Consider the following 19,215-nt stretch of genomic DNA (forward strand, 5'->3'; position numbering starts at 1 on the left):
TTCTAGATGTCAGTCCCAGCTCCAGCAACACCCTGTCAGCATGGGATGGAAGCAGGGCACAGGGATGTGTCTGTTTCTTGTCCTGTCCCCGGGCACGGAGGCAGCCCACCCGCCGTGCAACCTCCAAGGGTGGACTGTTAGCACGTGGGCACAAGTCAGCCCAATACAAGCCCACGGGACTGGAAGACAGCCCCCCATTGTACCTCTGCCATGCTCCCACCCAGCCTGCACATCTGCCCCAGCCCCTGGCCATGAACCCAGCCAAGACTGAAACAGGTGAGTCACTCGGTGGGGCTACCTTAGGGCTTGTGCACCTGTGCCCACACTGGCTGGCATCCTGCAGGGGCACAACTCTGTGGAAGAGCCTCAGGAAGTGGACCTACAGCGAGATTCACCTCAATCCGGTTCAGTCACTCTCCCAGAGACAAGTAAGGCAGACCCTAATTTCCTGAGGAGTTCTAGGTTTCCTGCTGAATAACAAAGGGAAATGCATGCCCCATCCCCTCCCTCTCTTGGGAGTCCTACCTTAGCTCAGACCCACATGGAAAGAACGAGGCTTCTGAAGACAATCTCAGCTTACAATGCAAGAGCGAAGAAGCAATGTGTGCTTGTGGGGCAGAAATCTCAAAATACAAAACGATGCTCATGACGGTCCCACGGTGCATCAGAGCCCACCTGGCGCCACAGGGAGGGACGGAGGGTACTGACCTGAGCACTGCAGGGTCTCCCCGCCAGGCAGATGTGCAGAGGAACATCTGGCTGGAACTCCAGGCTGGCTGTCTAAGCAACATGTCAGCAACCAGAAGCCCATGTGGGCAACGAGCCTGCCCTGGACCCGGAAGGCTGACGCCCACAGAGAATCAAGGGAGTAAAAGTGAACAGCCCACTAGCAGGGAAAAGAGCCACGTAGGGGAGGCAGCGAGGGCTCACGCATCAAAGTAACTGCCCCAAACGCCCGACAGCGATGCAGGTGAATTGAGGGTAACAAACAGAGGAAACATAAACGTGGTGGAGTCTGACCGAGCAGGATCTGTCAGATGCCCTCTCAGCCACCTCTCAAAAAATCAAGTCCCATGGGAACATATAATAATTTATAAAGAGACACATTGAATAATCAAAATGTTATTGACAGGCCATGGCTGTCTCTAAGATGGACATAGCGTGTGTGTGTGTGTGTGTGTGTGTGTGTGTGTGTGTGTGTGTGTGTGTTGTATGTTCCGCCCAGCTGGCTCTGCTACTGATCAGCTGTGGGACTTTCACATACACAAAATGAGAAGATTGAACTCACAACAGTAGTATTATAATAACAGCTGACATGGAGCGATAACTCCATGCCAGAAATAATTCTAAGTGCACTCACTGCACTGAATTCACCCTCACAGCAAGTGTGGAAGGCAGGTAGGATTCTTCCCATTGGACAGATGAGGAAACTGAGGCATGGAGACAAGAACAAGGTTGGCAGTAAGTGGCTGAGTCAAGATCTGAAACGAGCTACCTCTTCCGGCAATGGCTGAGTCGCTCCTGTCAGAGCAACCCTTCCACAGATAACTAGAAACTCTAGATGAAACAACTCTGTGAAGACACCAGGCAATGACCAAAAGCAGGCAGACTTTGAAGGGGAAACAGTATAGCAAAACAGGGACTAGAAGTGAGCCATTTTCCTGTTTTTATACCTTTTAGTCACACAGAGTAACTAGGAAACTCGGATGGAAAAAAACCAGTCTTACTGGCTGGAAGGACAAGAGGACAGAATTTAAGGCAACCACAGCAGCTAAAAATAACAGCAGAAACCTGGAAAGACGCAGAAAGGAGGAGCCCAAATCTATACATCAGCTCTGCCCAAAACTCTAGCTGGCCCCTGAACCACGTACATGCTGGGTAGACTCCAGGAGCCCAATTAAGTAAGGATCAAGGAATGGAACTGACACTCTAGCTGTCGCCCCCCACAGGGAAGACAGAGGTGCAGTTTGAGTTCAGCCAAGTTAACTTGCCCACTGGAAATTTCTTAAAATAAAATACAAATACTCTTTGACAAAACATAAGAATTCAGGTTCTCCCCAATGTATCACACCCAAGATACATGACCCAGACTCAAGAGAAAAGAGAATCAATAGAGACCACCCCTCAAATGACCCAGAGTTGGAATGAGTTGACCAAGATTTTAAAGCATCTATTATAACTATGCTCAAGGATGTAAAGAAAAATATGCTCAAAAAGAACGAAAAGATGGTAAGTAGCATCAGAGAAATTTAAACTATAAAAAAGAACCCAGTGGAAAGTCTGTGATAGCACTGTCTGATATGACTTTCTGCAATGATGGAAATGTTTTCAATCTTTGCTCTCCAATACATTGCCACTAGCCACACGTGGCCATTGGCTACTTACAGTGTGGTCAGTGCAACTGAAGAACTGAATTTCTAATTGTATTCAATTTTAATTAATTTAGACGTAAATAACCCCACATCACTATTGGCTACTATACTGGGCAAAGCAGCTGTAGCACTAAAATGTACAATATCTGAAATAAAATATTCACTGGGATGGTTTAACAGCAGATTGGAGATGACAAAGAAAGTGTTGATGAAATTAAATATAGATCAATAGAAATTATCCAATCTGAAGAAGAGAAAGGAAAAAAAAAAAAAAAAAGACTGACAACTACCAAAAACAAAAACAAACAAAACAGAGGGAGAGAGCATATGTTTCAAGATTCTTACGTGTTATATGCAGTGGTACAATATTAACTCTCTAAGTACACTGTGAACAGTTAAGTATGCATGTTGTAATCCCAGGAGCAACCACTAAAAAATTAATAATCTAAAGAGGTATAGTTAAAAGCCAGTAAGTATATTAAAATGAAATTCTAAAAGCAAAATCATTCTATTAACCAAAAGAAGGCATGAAAGGAAAAATGGACAACATAAAACAGAGTGCATTAATAGAAAGCAAAAACAATAAAAAAATAAAAATATTAAAATAGCAGACTGAAATCCAACTACATCAATAATTACATTAAATGTTAATGGACCAAAGACTTCAATTAAAAGAAAGAGGTTGTCAGAATGGATTTTTAAAAAGCAAGACTCATCTATATGCTGTCTACAGGAGATGTGCTTTAAAAATGAAGGGTAGAGTCAGGCCATCTGTGTCCTGTTTTTAACGATGACACTATCCATGACCTTTGAAGTACCTTCCATCTCGAAAATCCAGTAATTCCACATGTACTCATATGCATGTATGTGCATATATGCACTAGTCTATATACATATAAAACATACCAATATTGTTTATGCTCAGGATACAGTTATGGCAATTAATGGTCAGACTTCTGTGTGCCCAAACCCAGAGGACATGGCAGAAGGAACACTTTACCAGTTAACACCTCCGTCGCTGTTGATTTTGTTTCTCAATCAGAGTTCCTTCTGTCAGGTAAGCAGATGGAGTGGTCGTGTAACTGTGTGCAGGAAATCACTTCACTTATTCTTGGAGACCAGAGCTGTCCAAGAACTGCTTGAATTCAAATTTTCCTGGAAGAGATTGGCATGACCTTTGCACACAGCCTGGTCACTAGAGAGACAGCCTTTCCGGGGCTTTGCCCTACAGACAAGGAAGCTGTGACACAGTGCAAAGGATACTGGACTTGCCATTAGAAAGCCTGAGTCTCACTCCCATCCATACCACTTAGAAACCATGTGACATGGGGACCGTCACTTGGCTGCTGTGGGCCTCAGTTTCCTCATCTGGAATGAGACTGTGGGATGAGTACTTGCTATAGTGTCTTGTGTTCCCAGGCTCTCGGGCTCTTCTCTCTTTGAGACTGTCAATGTCCATGGCCAGTAATGTTACACTGTAGCTTACGGTAAAACTTAGAAGGGCCAAGAGAAACTGTACGTGATTTTAAACAGAAAACACAAATTCCATGACTCTGAGCTCTCTCAGCAAAGCTGAAATACTCCCACAATGTGTGAATAAATTCGTGTCACAGATACATTTGAACGCTGGAGTATATGCCCACTCACTAAATTACTCCTAGCAAACTGATAAATTAGGGTCCATTCAGTGGCTTTGTTTATGAAAGATGATCCATACCTTCCTGTCTTGCGTACCTCTGAGAGCCTGAGCCTCCGTCAAATATAAGAGACCTGGGAAGCTGACACGTCTGTGACAGTCAAATGCATTATTTCATCCTGATGGCTGTAATCGAGTCAGGAAAACTCAGTGCAGCCTTCAGCTGCCAACACATGATCATAACTGTTGGCAAAGAAGGGCAAACATCAGCCGACTTCACAAATTTGCTAATTATTTTTCAGTTTAGGGTTAATGTAGCAAACAGTACCGGTGCCTGCCGCTTAAGTTTCTCTGTCAGTTCACATAAAACAACAATGTTGACGAGATTTTACCTGTGTTTTAAAGCTCCCGTCCTCAGAGCAAGGACTTCTTGCTCTCGATTTTCCTTTCTTGAATCGCGTGTGCGTTTTTACTTTACGAGGCAATCTGTCTGCGTTTACATCCTTTCCAACTAGTAGGTACATCCATTGAGAATTCTTAGAAAACTAATGCTGAGGTTTAAAAGTAATGAAAGAAACAAACCACTGGAATGAGAATAAAATGGCCCATATGGGCATAATCTACAATTGGCTGGCATCACTAAACATTAGTGAGCCAATTATTAGTATAATTAGGTGCCGACTATTGAGGAACTTTACTAGATGCTGTATAAACACACATAATCTTTAATCCCAATAACATATGTAAAGAGATCATTTCTGCCTTTTAGAATTAAGAAAATGGATTCTTCAGAGGTTGACTGGCCAAGTAACAGAGCTGGGATTTGAACCCTTGCCCATATTGGGGGGGAGGGGGAGGAGCATGGTAAGGGGCATGTTTGTCTTCTGCTGCCCATCCTGACAGTGTTATTATCCCCATATCATGTGTACCTAATACAGAACCCAGGGATTTAGATGGGGGCTCTCTGTTCCACTGGCCACGCCTCTCTTGAAATAATTTTACTCTTCTGTTAATCATCTGTTTAATTTATGCCTCTAAGCATATCGTGCTAGATCGTGAACACATCAATGCTTTGTTTTATTCAGTTTTACACGCTTGGCACACATAGGAACTTAATAAGTCTGTATAATGGTTACATGAGTGAATGAGTGATTTAATGAACCAACTGTTTATAAGATTCCATTTAATGTTGTAAAGATTTTGAAGGGTGTCAGATGGGCACATGTCCTATGAGGGAGACCACTTCATTCATGGACGGTGTAGATGCCTGACCACTGCAGGGTACACCTGAAGCTGAAGCTGAACAATACTGAATGTCAACTATAATTTAATATATACATATAGTCACGGGATATGGAGTCCAGCGTAGGGAATAGAGTCAGTGGAATTGTAATAGACACATACGATGTCAGAGGGGCAATAGATTGGGGGAGGGGAGTTGTCACTTCGTGAGGGGTCAAATGTCTATTACATTGCTTTGTACACCTTTTTAAAAAAAAAAGACTCCATTTAATTCTAAATTTGAGAAATCCACACAGAGCTAGGGAAAGCGCATTCCAGTTGCTCATGTATTGCTTGAAATCTCTGGTTTCATTAAACACCAGTTTACAGGGATTAAACCCACATGTACATCTCATCCCTCTGAAATTGACTGGAACCAAGTTTTAAGAGAACCAAGTGTCAGCACTGGCGAGAGAAGTACCTAAGAATACCTAATTTCCTTAAAAACCAAGACTGCATTATCCCTTTTCTGATCCAGCCAGGCCGAGTCATCAACACAAGAGAGTCAGCATCCTGGCCACAGTGGCCCTTTTCTAGCTGGGGCTGGGCCTGTTGGAAAATGCAACCCAGTTCAGGAGAAAACCTGGAGAGGGGTTATCCATGGAATGGATGGACAGCTGCAGGCTGGTCCCAGTGGAAGTTGTGTCTGGAAGGCTCCAAATCTGACATTTAACAGTCCTGCCGCCAAATGTGCAGACAGGCTCCCAGAACCAAAGTCGCCAACAGCAAACTCTGGGAACCAGAAAGGAGGAAAATGGACGTTTGTCTGCCTTTTGGTCCTCCTTCTGCTGGGGAAGGACAGCTATGCCACCGGGACAATGGTGCAGCTGAGATGGACAGGAAAGGACGGGGCAGGACAAACGGGAGCGGAGCGATGAGTGTGCCCCAGCAGCGTTCACACGCAGAAACACACAGGCGGCCACCAAATCCAAAACACTTCCTTTAAAACCACAGGCTCCATAAACAGCTGACCACTGAAAGCTGCCTGGAGGCTCAAGTATCTAGCAGGTGGGGACTTGTTTTCCAAGAGCTGGTTCAACAGGACAAACTGAGAACTGTGACCTCACTGGGGTGTGAACAGCAGAACTCAAGCAGCAGATGGTGTGATTTAGTGGAAAGGCCATTGGACCAGGCGTCAGCGGCTGGCGACAGCATCCAGCTTCTCCCTTCGCCAACAGCAGGACCTGGGTAAGACCTGAACCTCTCTGAGCCTCAGTTTCCTCAACTACAAAATGCAGGGGGTGGGGAGTCTCTCCTTATATAATTTTTTAAATATGCAGTCATGAGTTCCAGTAGAGATGATACATGTAAAGGCTCTCTGACATTTGAAATAGATACATTTTTCTCAACACAGCCTTTTATGGCATTCTCTATGGACAAGCTTTGTTCTATATGCTTTAGAATGTTCTCTGAAAGTGCCCCTGTGAGGTTGGTACTATCATCATCCCCATTTTGGAGAGAGGAAATGGCACAAAGGAAGACCGTTGCCCAAGATAACACAGCTGGGAAGCCGCTGAGCAAGGATTTGATCCCAGACGCTGTGGCTCCAGAGTGCGCGTTCTCAGCCATTGCACTGCGTTGAGTTATTGCACACGGCTCCTGAGAATGTGCATTCTTTTACTCAGATTTTAAACAGCAGCAATAACAACACCCAACCCTGTATAGTTCTCCATACTTGACCAAAGGGCTTTTCGTGTTTATTATCTTATGTAATTCTCACACTAACCCTGTGAGATTGTTTTGATTCCATTTCTTTGTATAGATGAGGAAATTGTGGTGGGGACATCTCTTGACCGTAGGCCATGTGTTTCAAATTATTTTTCCAGCAATAGAGGAGAGAGTGTGCAGTACCCAGGCCATTCACAGCCACCTGTCTAACCCCTTCCATCTACGGACACAGACGTTTGAAATGGGAGAGCCCAACCAGTAACAGAGCACGAAGAAAATAAAACCCAGAAGAAAAGGGGAATCGTGGCCAGCCTCGCCTCCAGATAAACAGGGACGCTCCCTCCGAAGTGATATCGGCATTCTGCCCCAAATTGTCTTCTTTACTGGTCCATTCTAGGGCTAAAATTCTACCGTGAGATAGTCATTCCTTCGACTGAACACCCTTCCCGTTAAAAAAATATCTTTGGAAGAAAGCTACATTATTAAGTACATCCCAAGGTGAGTGATTTCGTAATATCCTCTCCAACATGGCAGCTAGCTGAGAGTGGGCTCTAGCCTACACACCGGGCACTTTGATATTCAAAAGGCCATGAGATGGGTTTAGCACATAAGATAAGCAGGAAGGTGAGGCTGAGATCCTAAAAATGGGGTTGGAAAGTCAGTGCTGTGTTTGAGGCCAGGGATCCAGGGACACAGAACCCCAGGAGCAGGACCACGTGACACACCAGCCAGAGACATGCGGGTGGGGTCCTCTGGAAGCTTCTTCCCTTTGGGGTCCCAAAGTCCCCCTGGTGGCATTGCCAAGTGGTTTTCGTCTCTGATGTGCTGTGCCGTGTCTCTGGGAAGACGGCGGTTGTCACTGTGTGGACAGGGAAACCCTGTCACAGTGTAAGGGGGGCAGCAGGGAAGGGGTGAGGGGAGACAGCAGCACGGGAGGAAACTCCATGGTTAGGTTAAAAAGGATTTGTTCCACTATCAGAACCAGAAAGCTTTCCCCAAGAGCCAGCTTTAAAGCAGAAAGACTGAAATGACAGAGGGGATGGGAGGTATGAAGAAGGCTCCTTGGAAAGGAGGCTGAAATACAGGGGAGAGCAGCAGGCAAAGGGCAGGTGTGGCCGTAAAACCCACCTCTGGACTGTGCCGGGCCAGCAAAGCCTGGACAATGAACCAAAACTGGGTTCCCGTCTTTCTGCTGGGTCCCAGATGAAAGGGTCCCCAAAGCCACCTGCCTCTCCAGGGCAAGGGCAGAGCCCTCGCCATCCCTGGTTCTCCGTAGGGACCGAAAACTTTACAAGCTACACCTCCCCCACTCAACTGTCCCTTCCCTTTTCTGGGCCCCAACGTGTCCCCAAAGACATCCACCTCTTCTCACCCTGGAGCTGGGGGCCCCAGGCCATGCTGGCATCAGCTCCCACTCAGGTCCAGGCTGTCAGGTCTTCAAACAAAGACATATTCAGACCCTCCTATGGAGAGAGACGGGATGTTTCTAGACCCAGAGGGAGCTGGCCTTAATCTGCTGCGCAGTGAATGACAACAATGCGAACAATGAAAATATGGTTTGGGGGCGAGTCCCCAGGAGCCCAACATTTTGGTGTTTAAAGGAACTTTAATGAGCTTAAGAGGCTAATCTGGAGTTGGGGGGGGGGGCAGTTTTGTTTCGTTTTGTTTTGAAAAATCCTTTTAAAGGCCCCTGAGGCTTGATAGGGAGGATGCAAGAAAACTGTGACTCCAGGAATAGCTGTGGTGTCACCGAAGGGGGGTGGAACGAGCAGAGGGTCCGCTCCAGCGACCCCTCCCTGCTCCTGGCAGCAGCCCAACCTGGGGCTCCCGAGATAAAGGGCGAGAGAAGAGCAGCGTTCAGAGAAGCAGCAGAAAGTTGAGAATGGGGGATGTGTCTTCCCTATAAGAAAGCTAGCCAGACTTCTCACCAAATGACTCCTGCTGGTGACAGCCACAGACCCAGGCACTTCTCGGACCCACCCCAAGTCACCCACCTGCAGTGCAGCACATGAGCCAGGATCCGCTGAGGAGCCCAGCGTACTCAGGAAGCTGTGCAGAGGCCCCTCGTGGGCACCCAAGAGTCATGGCCAGGGGTCGTGCCAACCTGAGAGTAGCACCCTCCTCAGCTCGTGAGCTGAGGAAGCCCTGCTCCAGGAACGAAGGGAACAGTGCATCTGAAAGATCCACTCATTTCCTCCAAGTGAGAAAGTCAAAAGAGGACTGACGGCCCCTAAGGATGGCTGGGAGAAAGTGAGGCAGCTGATGAGATGGTGTGTGAGTAATATCTGACACTCGCAAGAGCCAAGTTAATAGAATTCCCCAGGACACAGGGGACTGGGGTTGGGGGGGCCAGGATGGGATGGGGCCCGCTGAGATGTCTAGATGTAGCACGTGGTCTGTTCCCAGCAACACTGGGGCTGAGGATATATTTTTACATGAACAGAGTTTAACTGGGCCTGTCAGACCAGGTCATCCAACCACAGTGGCCAGATGTATCAGGGCTTGTCTCTTATATGGGCAACGAGGGTAAAACAATTAATAGGGTGCGAGACAAGGAGACCTGGAGAGACAGAAAAGGGCGTCATGGTCACTGTCACCCAAACATAGGACCCCGAACTGGAATCTTGAAAGGCTGGAAGAGACCAAACCCTCTCACGTGACTTCAGTCCACAGACTTGGAAAAGCTCAGTCCATTTTGTATTTTTAGCTATTATGACATTATGGTGCCATCATGGGGAATCTGGCAGCGGTTTCATTAAATTCTAGATCAGCCGGGCATGGCAGCCAGGTGACAAGCCCTGCAGAGGACGTCTCGCCTTGGTTCACCACTGAAAGCACAGCACAGAGGCAGGTTTTAAAAGCCCTTTTTGAACTACCCAGACGGGGCTACTTGTGATGGGACAGGTACACCCCCAAGGTGGGTGACCGAGGAGGGCCACAGTTTCATCCCCTCCATAATGTCTCCACAACAACACGTCAGTTTCTGCCACCTTCCGATTGCGGCTGCGGTCTCACGCCAACAGAAACTTAATCCCTACCCTAAGTCGTATTTTATTTATTTCCAGGAGCATGAAAACAAACATGTAGCAAGATTACAATGCTTCCACCTCCTTTTCAGCCAATACAGCTCTAATCCTCCTGCTAATTAATGCCACGCAGGGCCACGGCGATTTTATTAATTTCATCTTGGTTAAAAATATAGAGGCAGGTGATTGTGCTTTACTAAAATGACAATTTGACATTTGGAAGGTGTTCGCTTCGTTTCAGCAAGACGGTTGGCGAGATTTCCTTTCATACGTGACAACGAGACACAACGCTGCAGCCCATACTGGTCAATGACAACGTAACTAATTCTACTTGTGAAACATTGACTGACATGTCCCACGTCGTGCCGGTCAAAGAGAAGACGGAGAACACGTAAATCCTACGAGGTGCCCAGCCAGTTTCTCCATGGCCCCCGAGAAGAGGAGCAAAGGACCAAAGGGCCTCTTTTCTCCATCCTCTGATGGTATTTTTTCCAGAACTTTTTCCACACTTTACTCCTAAAATTACCAATATCCACAAAACCAAATCTGAAAGGCTGCGGGCAACACCGTTCCACGTGTTGCTAAGAGCCTTTCAGGGAAAAAAAACACAGACAGTGTATTCCTGGGGAAAGACGAGCACCCTGGAAACTGGCCGGGCCCTCCCACATAGGACCTTCTCTTCTGCTCAGAAGGTGGGAGAGACACTCCCACACCACCCCCAGCCCTCCTTCACTCACCCTGCAAGTGGCTTCACTAAGAGCTCCCCTCTGACACTGTAAAAGGCATTTAAAAATCCATGTTGGAAAGATGTAAAAAAAAAAAAAAAAAAAAAAAAAAAATTGAAAAGCATTAAAATAGAGTTAAGTTCTCATAGTTAAGGCAGAATTTGTTTCTGAGTCTTGGGGGGTATGTTGCACTGTCTCCCCACAGCTCATTTGATAGAACTCAACAATGACATTTTGTGTATGCGTGGACTCTAAGAAGCTCTAAATGCTAAATCCTTGCCCACTTTCTCACTCCTAAACACCCCCAAAATTTCTTTGACCGTGAAAAATAAGTAGCCGATAATTTAATAAATGGAATTGTTCTCATTAGAGATACGGTACCTGTTCATGACCTCCAAAAATGTCCCCGAATTAAGATGCAACAATGAAGAGACCCCTCTAAAATCAACCAACAGTGTTTTGGTTCATACAAAAGTCATAAATAAGAAAGCTGAAGTCAAAAAGAACAATAATCTATCACTGAAATCTGAAGAGCAGAAGCAGCCCGCTGGCCAGGTGGATGACAAAAGCCCCAAAACTCTACAGTATGTAAAATCAAACTGGATAAATAACTTTTCTTAGTGTGCACCATTTATGGGAGAATCAAGACTCCCACGGGCCTACTCTGAAAAGCAACGTCCATCCCTAAGTCCCAGCACACTGTTTATATCTACTCCTGCTAAGTATCTGATTTTATTTCAGAATTTTAAGTCTGAGACGCCAAGAAAGTTCTACCCAGGGACCAATATATACATATAAAAGGAAACACCTCTGAGCAAGGACTGTTTCCAATCACCTTCTAAATAAAAAAAAGAGATAAGTCGGGCTGCACAGACACACCACAGCCCGTGGACGGCGGGTGTTCCAAGTGAAGCCCCCCTGCAATTTAACACAGACATCAACTGATTATCTAGCTGAGTCTGATTTTTATATTCCTTAAATTTTATTATGCCAGGAGCGGGGCCAACAAAAGATAAAGTGGAGCAAAAATGGAACAATTACCTCTGTAATTTCATCCGTGGGCTCCTTTTATGAGGAACCGCGTGCCCAATTTTGATCTCCAAGTCATGTCACAATCATAAAACCAAACTAACTCCCCTCCCGACGCCCACACACCCAACCTACCTTGATAAAATGCAAACTTGGTTCATTACGGCCCTAATAGACTCATTACCTCCGCCATGCTCTCCCAGGGGCTGCCAATGAGCAGATCCAAAAAAAGACACGATGGAGAAAGCGCCGAGAGAGATATACCCTTTGGCCCCCTTCCGTCCTTCTCTTCACAGAATCAGTCTGCTCCGAAAGAGAGAGGAGACATGGACAGGCCCTCGGAGGAGAGGAGAGCTTTCCCAAGGCCTGCGATTTGCTGATATGTGGGGAGTTATGATGTTGCGAGAACAGCCCTGATGACAGGACCGCCACCCCACACCGCTCCTAGGATGTCCGGAGCAATCTCGGCGGTAATGAGAAACCTCGCGTGTGAGGGGAGAGGGCCCTGCCTGACGCACTGAGCCTCCAGGCACATGAAAGACACAATATCAACTCGAGTTAACGGTGGGATCTGTTCCAGAAGACTTAATTATCTATTGTATAACCACATTCCTCTTACTCAGCAGCCTCTTCTGTCTCGAACTCAAGTCCAATTCCGACACTTGTTTGGAGCAAATTTAGGGAAAACGCCAAACTAACCAGATCACAGAGAACTTAATGAGGAACAACAGCTATATAGCCCGAAATCCCCGAGGCTGGAAAGCATTTGGGGTGTCTGCTAACTTTCGGGAACGTGCTGGACAGCTGTGTCCAGTTTTGAAACACGCACACCCCCGCCCCCAGCACCCTGGTGTGTGCCCCCATCGGTTCTCTGAATGTGTCATCCCACCTCACTAGTCATATTTCTTGGATGACGTGTCACGAACAATAAAGGTCGCCTCCAGTTCTTAACGTCTGGACATTCACAAATCAGTTTTCTCCACTCCAGCCTTAAACGCTTATTTGTTTTGGATGATCAGAAGATAAATTTTTCCTAAGGGTGTCATAGTGTATGAGGCAAATATTTAACAAAACATCCTGAGGGCTTCAAATGAATGGCCGTGGGCCTAAGATGCCACTGTCAATTCCATTTTTTTTAATTAGACAAATTTGGTGCTTGACATAGAGAAGGTGTAACACCCAGTTGATAGAGTGGAATTTTCACTTTTTAACTGGCTGCCTGACGCCATGAATAGGCAGCTAATAATTCAAATGCAAACCTACCCCCAAACCAGCAACACACGCACAAATGACTAAAATGAATATGATAAACTCTCCTTGTTGATATGACGTTTATGACCTTCACCGAAGACTGCCCATAAGCGATGTGGTTTTTTCATTTTCATGTGCAGAAAGAGCATTTGAATTTCATGCATTTGGGGACACAAGGGCACTTCCTGAATGTTCATTTTTTTGATTAAGTGTTCCACAATCCACCATCGCCATCGTCCTACCTCTTGAACTTCCCTGGCATTTTCCCCTCCATTTGCCTTGGCAGGGCCTCAAATTAAAAAACAAACAACAACAACACACACACAAAAAAAAACAATCCAACGCAAAAAAAAAAAAAAAGCCAAATAATTTTTACAAATGTGCTTGTTAAAGAGTGCAAGAGCTCTGCGTGACTGTTTCACGACTATTGTCTAGAACTGGACTGGTCCCTCCAGAGGAGAAAACCTGGTCTTTCTGGATAGCTTTTATCTAGGACCTCGTCCTAGACTCTCAGTAGAAGAGGCTTTCAAGAAATACTTGAAAGTCAGGAGAATGTCGATGCAAAAAGTCTGGATTGTACGTCCCCTGAAGGCAGGCGGAGACTTTTCCTCACTAGCCTCTGGTCACCCAGCCAGTGACCTGCACTTAGAAGCTTGAGCTTGCTGATAAGGGAGTTTGTCTTGAGCGTAATTTTAACACAAAGAAACAAACAAACCTCTCCTTTTTTCCTACAGCAATACCATGCCAACTAATACCATTATGATCGAATAAATTAAAACCCCATTTTATTGTAAAAAGAATGAGATTGGGATGGGGAATAGAGGAGAGGGGAAGAAAGGAATAAAATTAATCTGAACAAAACAACAACTGACAGGCTGGGCACAGACGAGAGATGACAGTGTGCCATGAGGAGCTAAGCGTCCAAGCAACTCCTGGTGGACATGTGTTTCCAAAATATATGTTGAAATTAAAATGAAAAACCCTCACTGTCCCATCCCCACCTCTCTGAGAAATGCTGCTTACACTCCTCTGTAAAATCGTCCTGGTTCTGGCCAACAGCTGGCAAATTGATCCCTGCAATTTTCCCTCTGCAGAAAGAGCTTTGCAGAAAGAGAGGAGAAGTGACTAAGCCGCCCAAACCGCCAAAGCTGGAGGGGCTGACATGGAAGGGACGTTGTGTGAAGGACCTTAGGACAACTGTTTCTTCTCCTCTTGACACAGCCTGACTTCCTTAAAGAAGACTTGACCGGCCAGACAGCTGTGTTGACCCTTAAGCCTTCTTTGATTCGTGATTTATTTTTTTTTTTAACAAACAGAATAGAAATTCAGAACCCAAATCCTTTCCTAAGCTCCACTACTTTTGCGTTTGCTAGTGTCAAGCCAGGAGGATGTGGACATTTCAGTTTTCTATAAGCAGAAAGGTAAAGATTGGGTCTACACAATCCCAAAACCTTCAGTGGAAAAGCAGGAGGGGGGGAAAAAGCAAGTAATCAACCAGAAACTTTATCCAGAGGTGAGACTTGAAATTGTGTGGGCAAAAATCTACTGAATGAGCTAAAAATTGCAACTTTCATCCAGATACTATAGCAATAAACAGACAATCAAGAACAGATACAGGCCTCTTTAAAAAAAAAAAATGTTAGCCATAATTACCCCTTTGGGAAACGATCGTGCATTTTCACTTCTTTATACTTTTCCTGTATTGTCCAACTCATCTAAAATCAAACATGTATTTTCATTTTATGCTGGAAAATGTAAAGTTATCTTTTCAAAGCAAATAGAAAATGCCCAGTGCTCTCTCCACATGGGGGTAAATTCAAGTATATGATCCTAAAACAGCACTGAGTAGCAGACAGAAGATTTTGTGTGTGGTCACTAGAACTAAAAGCTTTGTCAGTTTTTAGTAAACCTGACAGCCCAGGCGGGGCGGAAAAGAAGATTTTTCTGTTCTTCCTCCGTGCTTGTTGTTACATGGAGACTTCTGCACACCCCCTTTCATTGTGTGTTTTTAATAACACGATGAAAACGGCTTTTCGCGCACAGTAACCACCGCGCCCCTGATTATCCTCACAGACTGCTGTCCCTTTCATCCACCAGTGACAAATGTGGGAGTCTCCTGCGCTCCGGCGCCCACTCAGGCACACGGACCCGGTCCCGATGTACAAAAGCAGGGGCCTGGGTCTCCGCCGCTTTTCTTTCCTTCAATACCCTCCACGTCTCTGCGAAGTCAGTGTCCCGTTAATTAGCCGTTTGGACAAGGAGAGCGGTTCTCCCCTGAGCTCCTCCAAGCAACTCCGGGCCTGCCCGGCAAGAACCAGGAAACCCTTCTAACCCACTCCCCGGCCTCACCCAGGCTTTAGGCATTAGAGAAATCTAGACTCGGAGTCATCCACTTTCTGGAATACCTGCCGCCTAATTCTCCTCGAAACACACCCACGTCCACATGTGGACGGGGAAACTGCCCCTGCGACGCGGCAGAAAAGCACAGGGAGGAGGAAGCAGGGAGGAGGCTCAAGATGCGGCCGCCGGCTGCGGGGCAGGCCCCAGCCGCTGGCATAACAGCCCTGCGCCCGAGGGTTTGGAGAAACGGGGAAGGGAGGGAAGAACGGAGGAGAACACGGCGAGAGAAAAAGCAAACGGGGGTGTCCGCCCGGAGCTCAGAGGGGCAGCAGCGCCATTTCTGAGCCTGATCTGCCGGGACCCCAGGGGACAAAGGCAAGCGGCGGAAACGGGCGCACAGGGACCAAAGCATAGGGATCGACATGGCCTCACCGCTGGGCAACAGCGCGTGGGGGGCACAGACAGGTGGGTAGGCGAGTGGGAACCAGCGAAGAGACGGGCCACAGGCAGCCCGCAGGGCACCCCCAGAGGAGGGGGAATGGGACAAGCTTGATGGGGCCCACAGAGGAGCGTCCTTTTGGAATGGCCAAGTCGGGGTAGAGGCCTCAGGGATCGAAAACTAGGGGAGTCGACCATAGAGAGGAGCCCTCGTGCGTCTGCGGAGCGGGCCCTGGTCACAGCACAGTTCTCTGCCGCCGGGGGTCTGGGATGTACAGGATATGCAGAAAGGGCGTCAGGCGGTTGCCTGCGGAGCCTTCCAGAAGCCGACGCTGGTTAGGGAGGACAAAACCTCGGGCGCCCGAGGCTGTGGGGCGCGGGGCCGTCGCGGACACTTACTTCTCGTAGTCATACTTGCAATAGAGCTTCTTGTCCCGGTAGAAGCACGTGGTCTCCAGGGGCTCTTTGCAGGAGGTGCACTGCACGCACTGCTCGTGCCAGAAGCTGTCGTTGAGCCGCAGCAGAAACCTGTCCGAGATGACCCGTTGACAGCCCTCGCAGACAGACTTGGGGCTCACCGCTCTGCCTACAGAAGCAACAGACATTCGCTGGTGAGCCGCGCGGGTCAGGTGTCCCCGCCACCCGGCCGGACCCGCTCGCTATCACGCACGGCGGTGGACGTCCCCGCGCCGCCACCGGGGGAAGCCCCTTGCTCATCAACCCAGATGAGATTTGGAGAGAAAAATCAAATCAAGTGGCGCTGCTAATTAACAGGGAAGGTTTAAATTCTACCAGGGAATGGAGAGGAAATCCGTAAGTGGCTTTTAATTATCAGCCCGACCAGGCTTTGAGCGCAAACCTGCGCACATCCTGCAAAATCAGACTACAAACAAATCTGTGCTGCAGTTTTCTCGCGTAATCATGAAATCACTCACTGGGCTTGTCTCTACTGGCTATTCTTAAAACTGAGTGTGTACAAAGAATTTGGTTTTGTCTTTTGATAAATGCAATTGTTTTGTTTTTTGTTTGTTTCTTTCTTTTTTGAGGGAAAACTTTTCTTTTTTTCCTGAAAAGTCCCATGCGTACAGATAAATACCATCTCCCCCCAGGCAAACTCAGTACCGTTCAAACCAATGAACCCCAAACTGCTGCGGCTTGGCTAGTTTGCAAATTGCAGGCGGGTTTTTCATAATTAAGAAGCATCAAAATAAAAGTGACGGGGGAGGGGAAAACAGTCAAGAAACGGGCTCGGAGATGCCGCTGAGCGTCAGGCTAGGACTCAGGGAAGCCTGCCGGCTCCAGGGCGAGGGAAAGCGAGGCCGACCCCAAACCCACTCAGCGCCAGCAGCGTGCTCCTCTCTGCCCTGCTCCTTGGGCTCGTGTTTTGTTCCTTTACTTTGGGGGGGGGGTGCTTTTGGAGGGGGTGGGAGGACGCTTGACCGCCTTTGTTGGCACATTTCACAGCTATTTAAAGAAGGCCTTGTCCCCCGGTAACAATACCCTTGCGCGTGGTGTCCCAAAGGGCCTGACCCTTCCCCATTTCCCTCCTACAGCCCTGTCGCTTTCCCCTCGGGGGACCTGACCACCGGCTAGTGAGCGGGCCGGTCGCCTTGGAGCGGCGGCAGGGAGGGCCTGGAAGAATGGCTCTCAAGGTGAACATTCTGTACTCTTTCTGCTCGGTCTCGTGGTCTAGATGTGACCCCGGAGCAGCGCAGGGCGACCACGCCGCCCCTCCAAGCGGAGGCTCGCGCCCTGCTCCTGGGCGCTGCCATCCCGGACCCCGCGCTCCTCCGAGGTCTCCCGGAGTCGGGAAGTTTGCGAAAGGGCGGCTGGAAGAGGGGAACGCAGTGAGCGCGATTTTGTTTTATCTGGGAAGTTGGGGGGGGTGCTCTCGATAAGGTTTCTCCAGCCGAACGGTTTCCTCTGTGCCTTCACTTCGCTCTAGCGGTTCCCAGTGTCGGAGAGAGGCAAGTGGTTTAAAGGACAAAACGAAAATGCCTCTGCTAAAATAATCCGAACACCCGCTGCTCAAATTTGAAAGGCACCAGGGTGGGGGTGCGGTCCGGGCCTCGGCTCCAGAGCCCCGCGTGCGGACACTCTGTCCAAGCCTTGGGCGCGCCGCTCCTCCACGGTCGCTGCGAGGGGGTTGGGGAACAGGGGGACCACCGGCCGGAGCTCTGGCTCCAGTTAATTAAAGCCGAGGCCAGAGCCCACAGCGCGCGGGCTAATCCCCGCGCTGCGCTGCCCACCTGCGGGAGAAAAGTCCCGCGGCGGCCGGACCAAAGCCGAGACCCGGGCTGAAGTCGGGGGGCGCTCCGAGCTCGGCCTCAGCCACTCGCCCCTACACCGCCGAGAAGAGGGCGGCATTTATGAGATGTGGATCAGCTTCCTGATTAAAAACCAGCCCCGGGTGTTTTTAATCACTTGCCACTCAGATGCATGCGAGCAAGCTCCACCGGCCCTCGCGACTTTGGGGAATTCGGTGCCCTGCGCGGGAGGCCGGGGGCGGCTGATCGAGCTGGGGCAGGAAGGACCCCAGGGACTGACGGACAGACAGACGGGGAGAGGACCCAGCTGAGCGCAGGAAGACGGGCGTCAGCTCCCCTGTCGCCCACCGGGTCCTAGCGGACTGGGCTGCAGAGCTGGTCTGGCGGAGAGCGGGTGCTCCCGGGGCGCGTGGCCGAGCACTCACCCAGCAGCGAAGAGAAGGAGGCCGAGGTCTCGATGGCGCTTTGGAAGTTTTCTTCCATCTTCAGGCCGTCCAGCATGTTCGGGCCGGGCCGCGAGGACCTACGGAGGAGAGGAAACGGCGCTTCTGGCGTCCGTGCCCTGGGGGACGCGGCCGCCGCGCTCCTGGGAAAGGCCGGAGGGAGTGTCCAGAGTGACCAAAATGAGCCGGAGGGTAGAGGCCAGCCAAGAGGAACGTGGGGTGGGAGCAGAGGCTAGTCACGGCGAGCTGCTCCGACTGATCTGACTTCACTCGAAGTCAACGCGTTATGTACTTAGGCCTCCGCCCCCCAACTGCGTTTCTCCTTCCCTGCCCCCCACATCCCCACCCTGTCCCAGCCCAGGGTTCCCATCCCGGCCCGACTCCGCCCAGCCTCTACTGCTGTGGACCCTAGGGACGTCTCCGCGGTACCCCGCTCCCGGGGTGGGATGGGGGGGAAGGCGTGGTGCCCGCCTCGCGGCCGGGCCCGAGCACGCGGGGCGACGAGCTCCACAGCCTGCGCCCGGACAGTCCCGTGCGCCCCTCACCTGCCCAGGTCAGGAGGGCAGAGCAAGCGGCCGGGACTCCGGGCGCGCGGGGCGTCCTCCCTCCGCCGGCCGGTGCCGGGAACGTCTGCAGGAGCGGAGGAGTCGTCTCGGGGCGGAGCCGCGCCGGCCCTGTGCACTCTTGGCTGCATTTCAAATCAACTTTCAGAAACGCGCCCGCCCGAGCGGGAGCCCAG

The 19,215-nt window shown here is 49.1% G+C and overlaps 1 protein-coding gene across 2 annotated transcripts in view; it reads right to left on the reverse strand.

Annotated features, from left to right (window-relative positions):
* Positions 1–19,215, reverse strand: part of LMX1A (LIM homeobox transcription factor 1 alpha) — a 121,247-nt gene that overhangs the window by 101,744 nt on the left and 288 nt on the right. Inside the window, exons 1-3 of one of the 2 annotated variants that reach the window (XM_088801542.1) lie at positions 19,022–19,161; positions 18,459–18,556; positions 16,166–16,352 (exon numbers count right to left, since the gene is read on the reverse strand). In XM_088801542.1, the coding sequence (XP_088657668.1) occupies positions 16,166–16,352; positions 18,459–18,534 (263 nt within the window). In that variant the 5' untranslated portion in view covers positions 18,535–18,556; positions 19,022–19,161. Of the gene's footprint in view, positions 1–16,165; positions 16,353–18,458; positions 18,557–19,021; positions 19,162–19,215 lie in introns of those variants that run through there. The other variant, XM_019747321.3, reaches the window with a different exon arrangement.

This window comes from Rhinolophus sinicus, chromosome 11 (genome assembly GCF_057876585.1).
Source record: "Rhinolophus sinicus isolate RSI-liver-muscle chromosome 11, RSI-T2T, whole genome shotgun sequence".
NCBI lineage: Eukaryota > Metazoa > Chordata > Mammalia > Chiroptera > Rhinolophidae > Rhinolophus > Rhinolophus sinicus.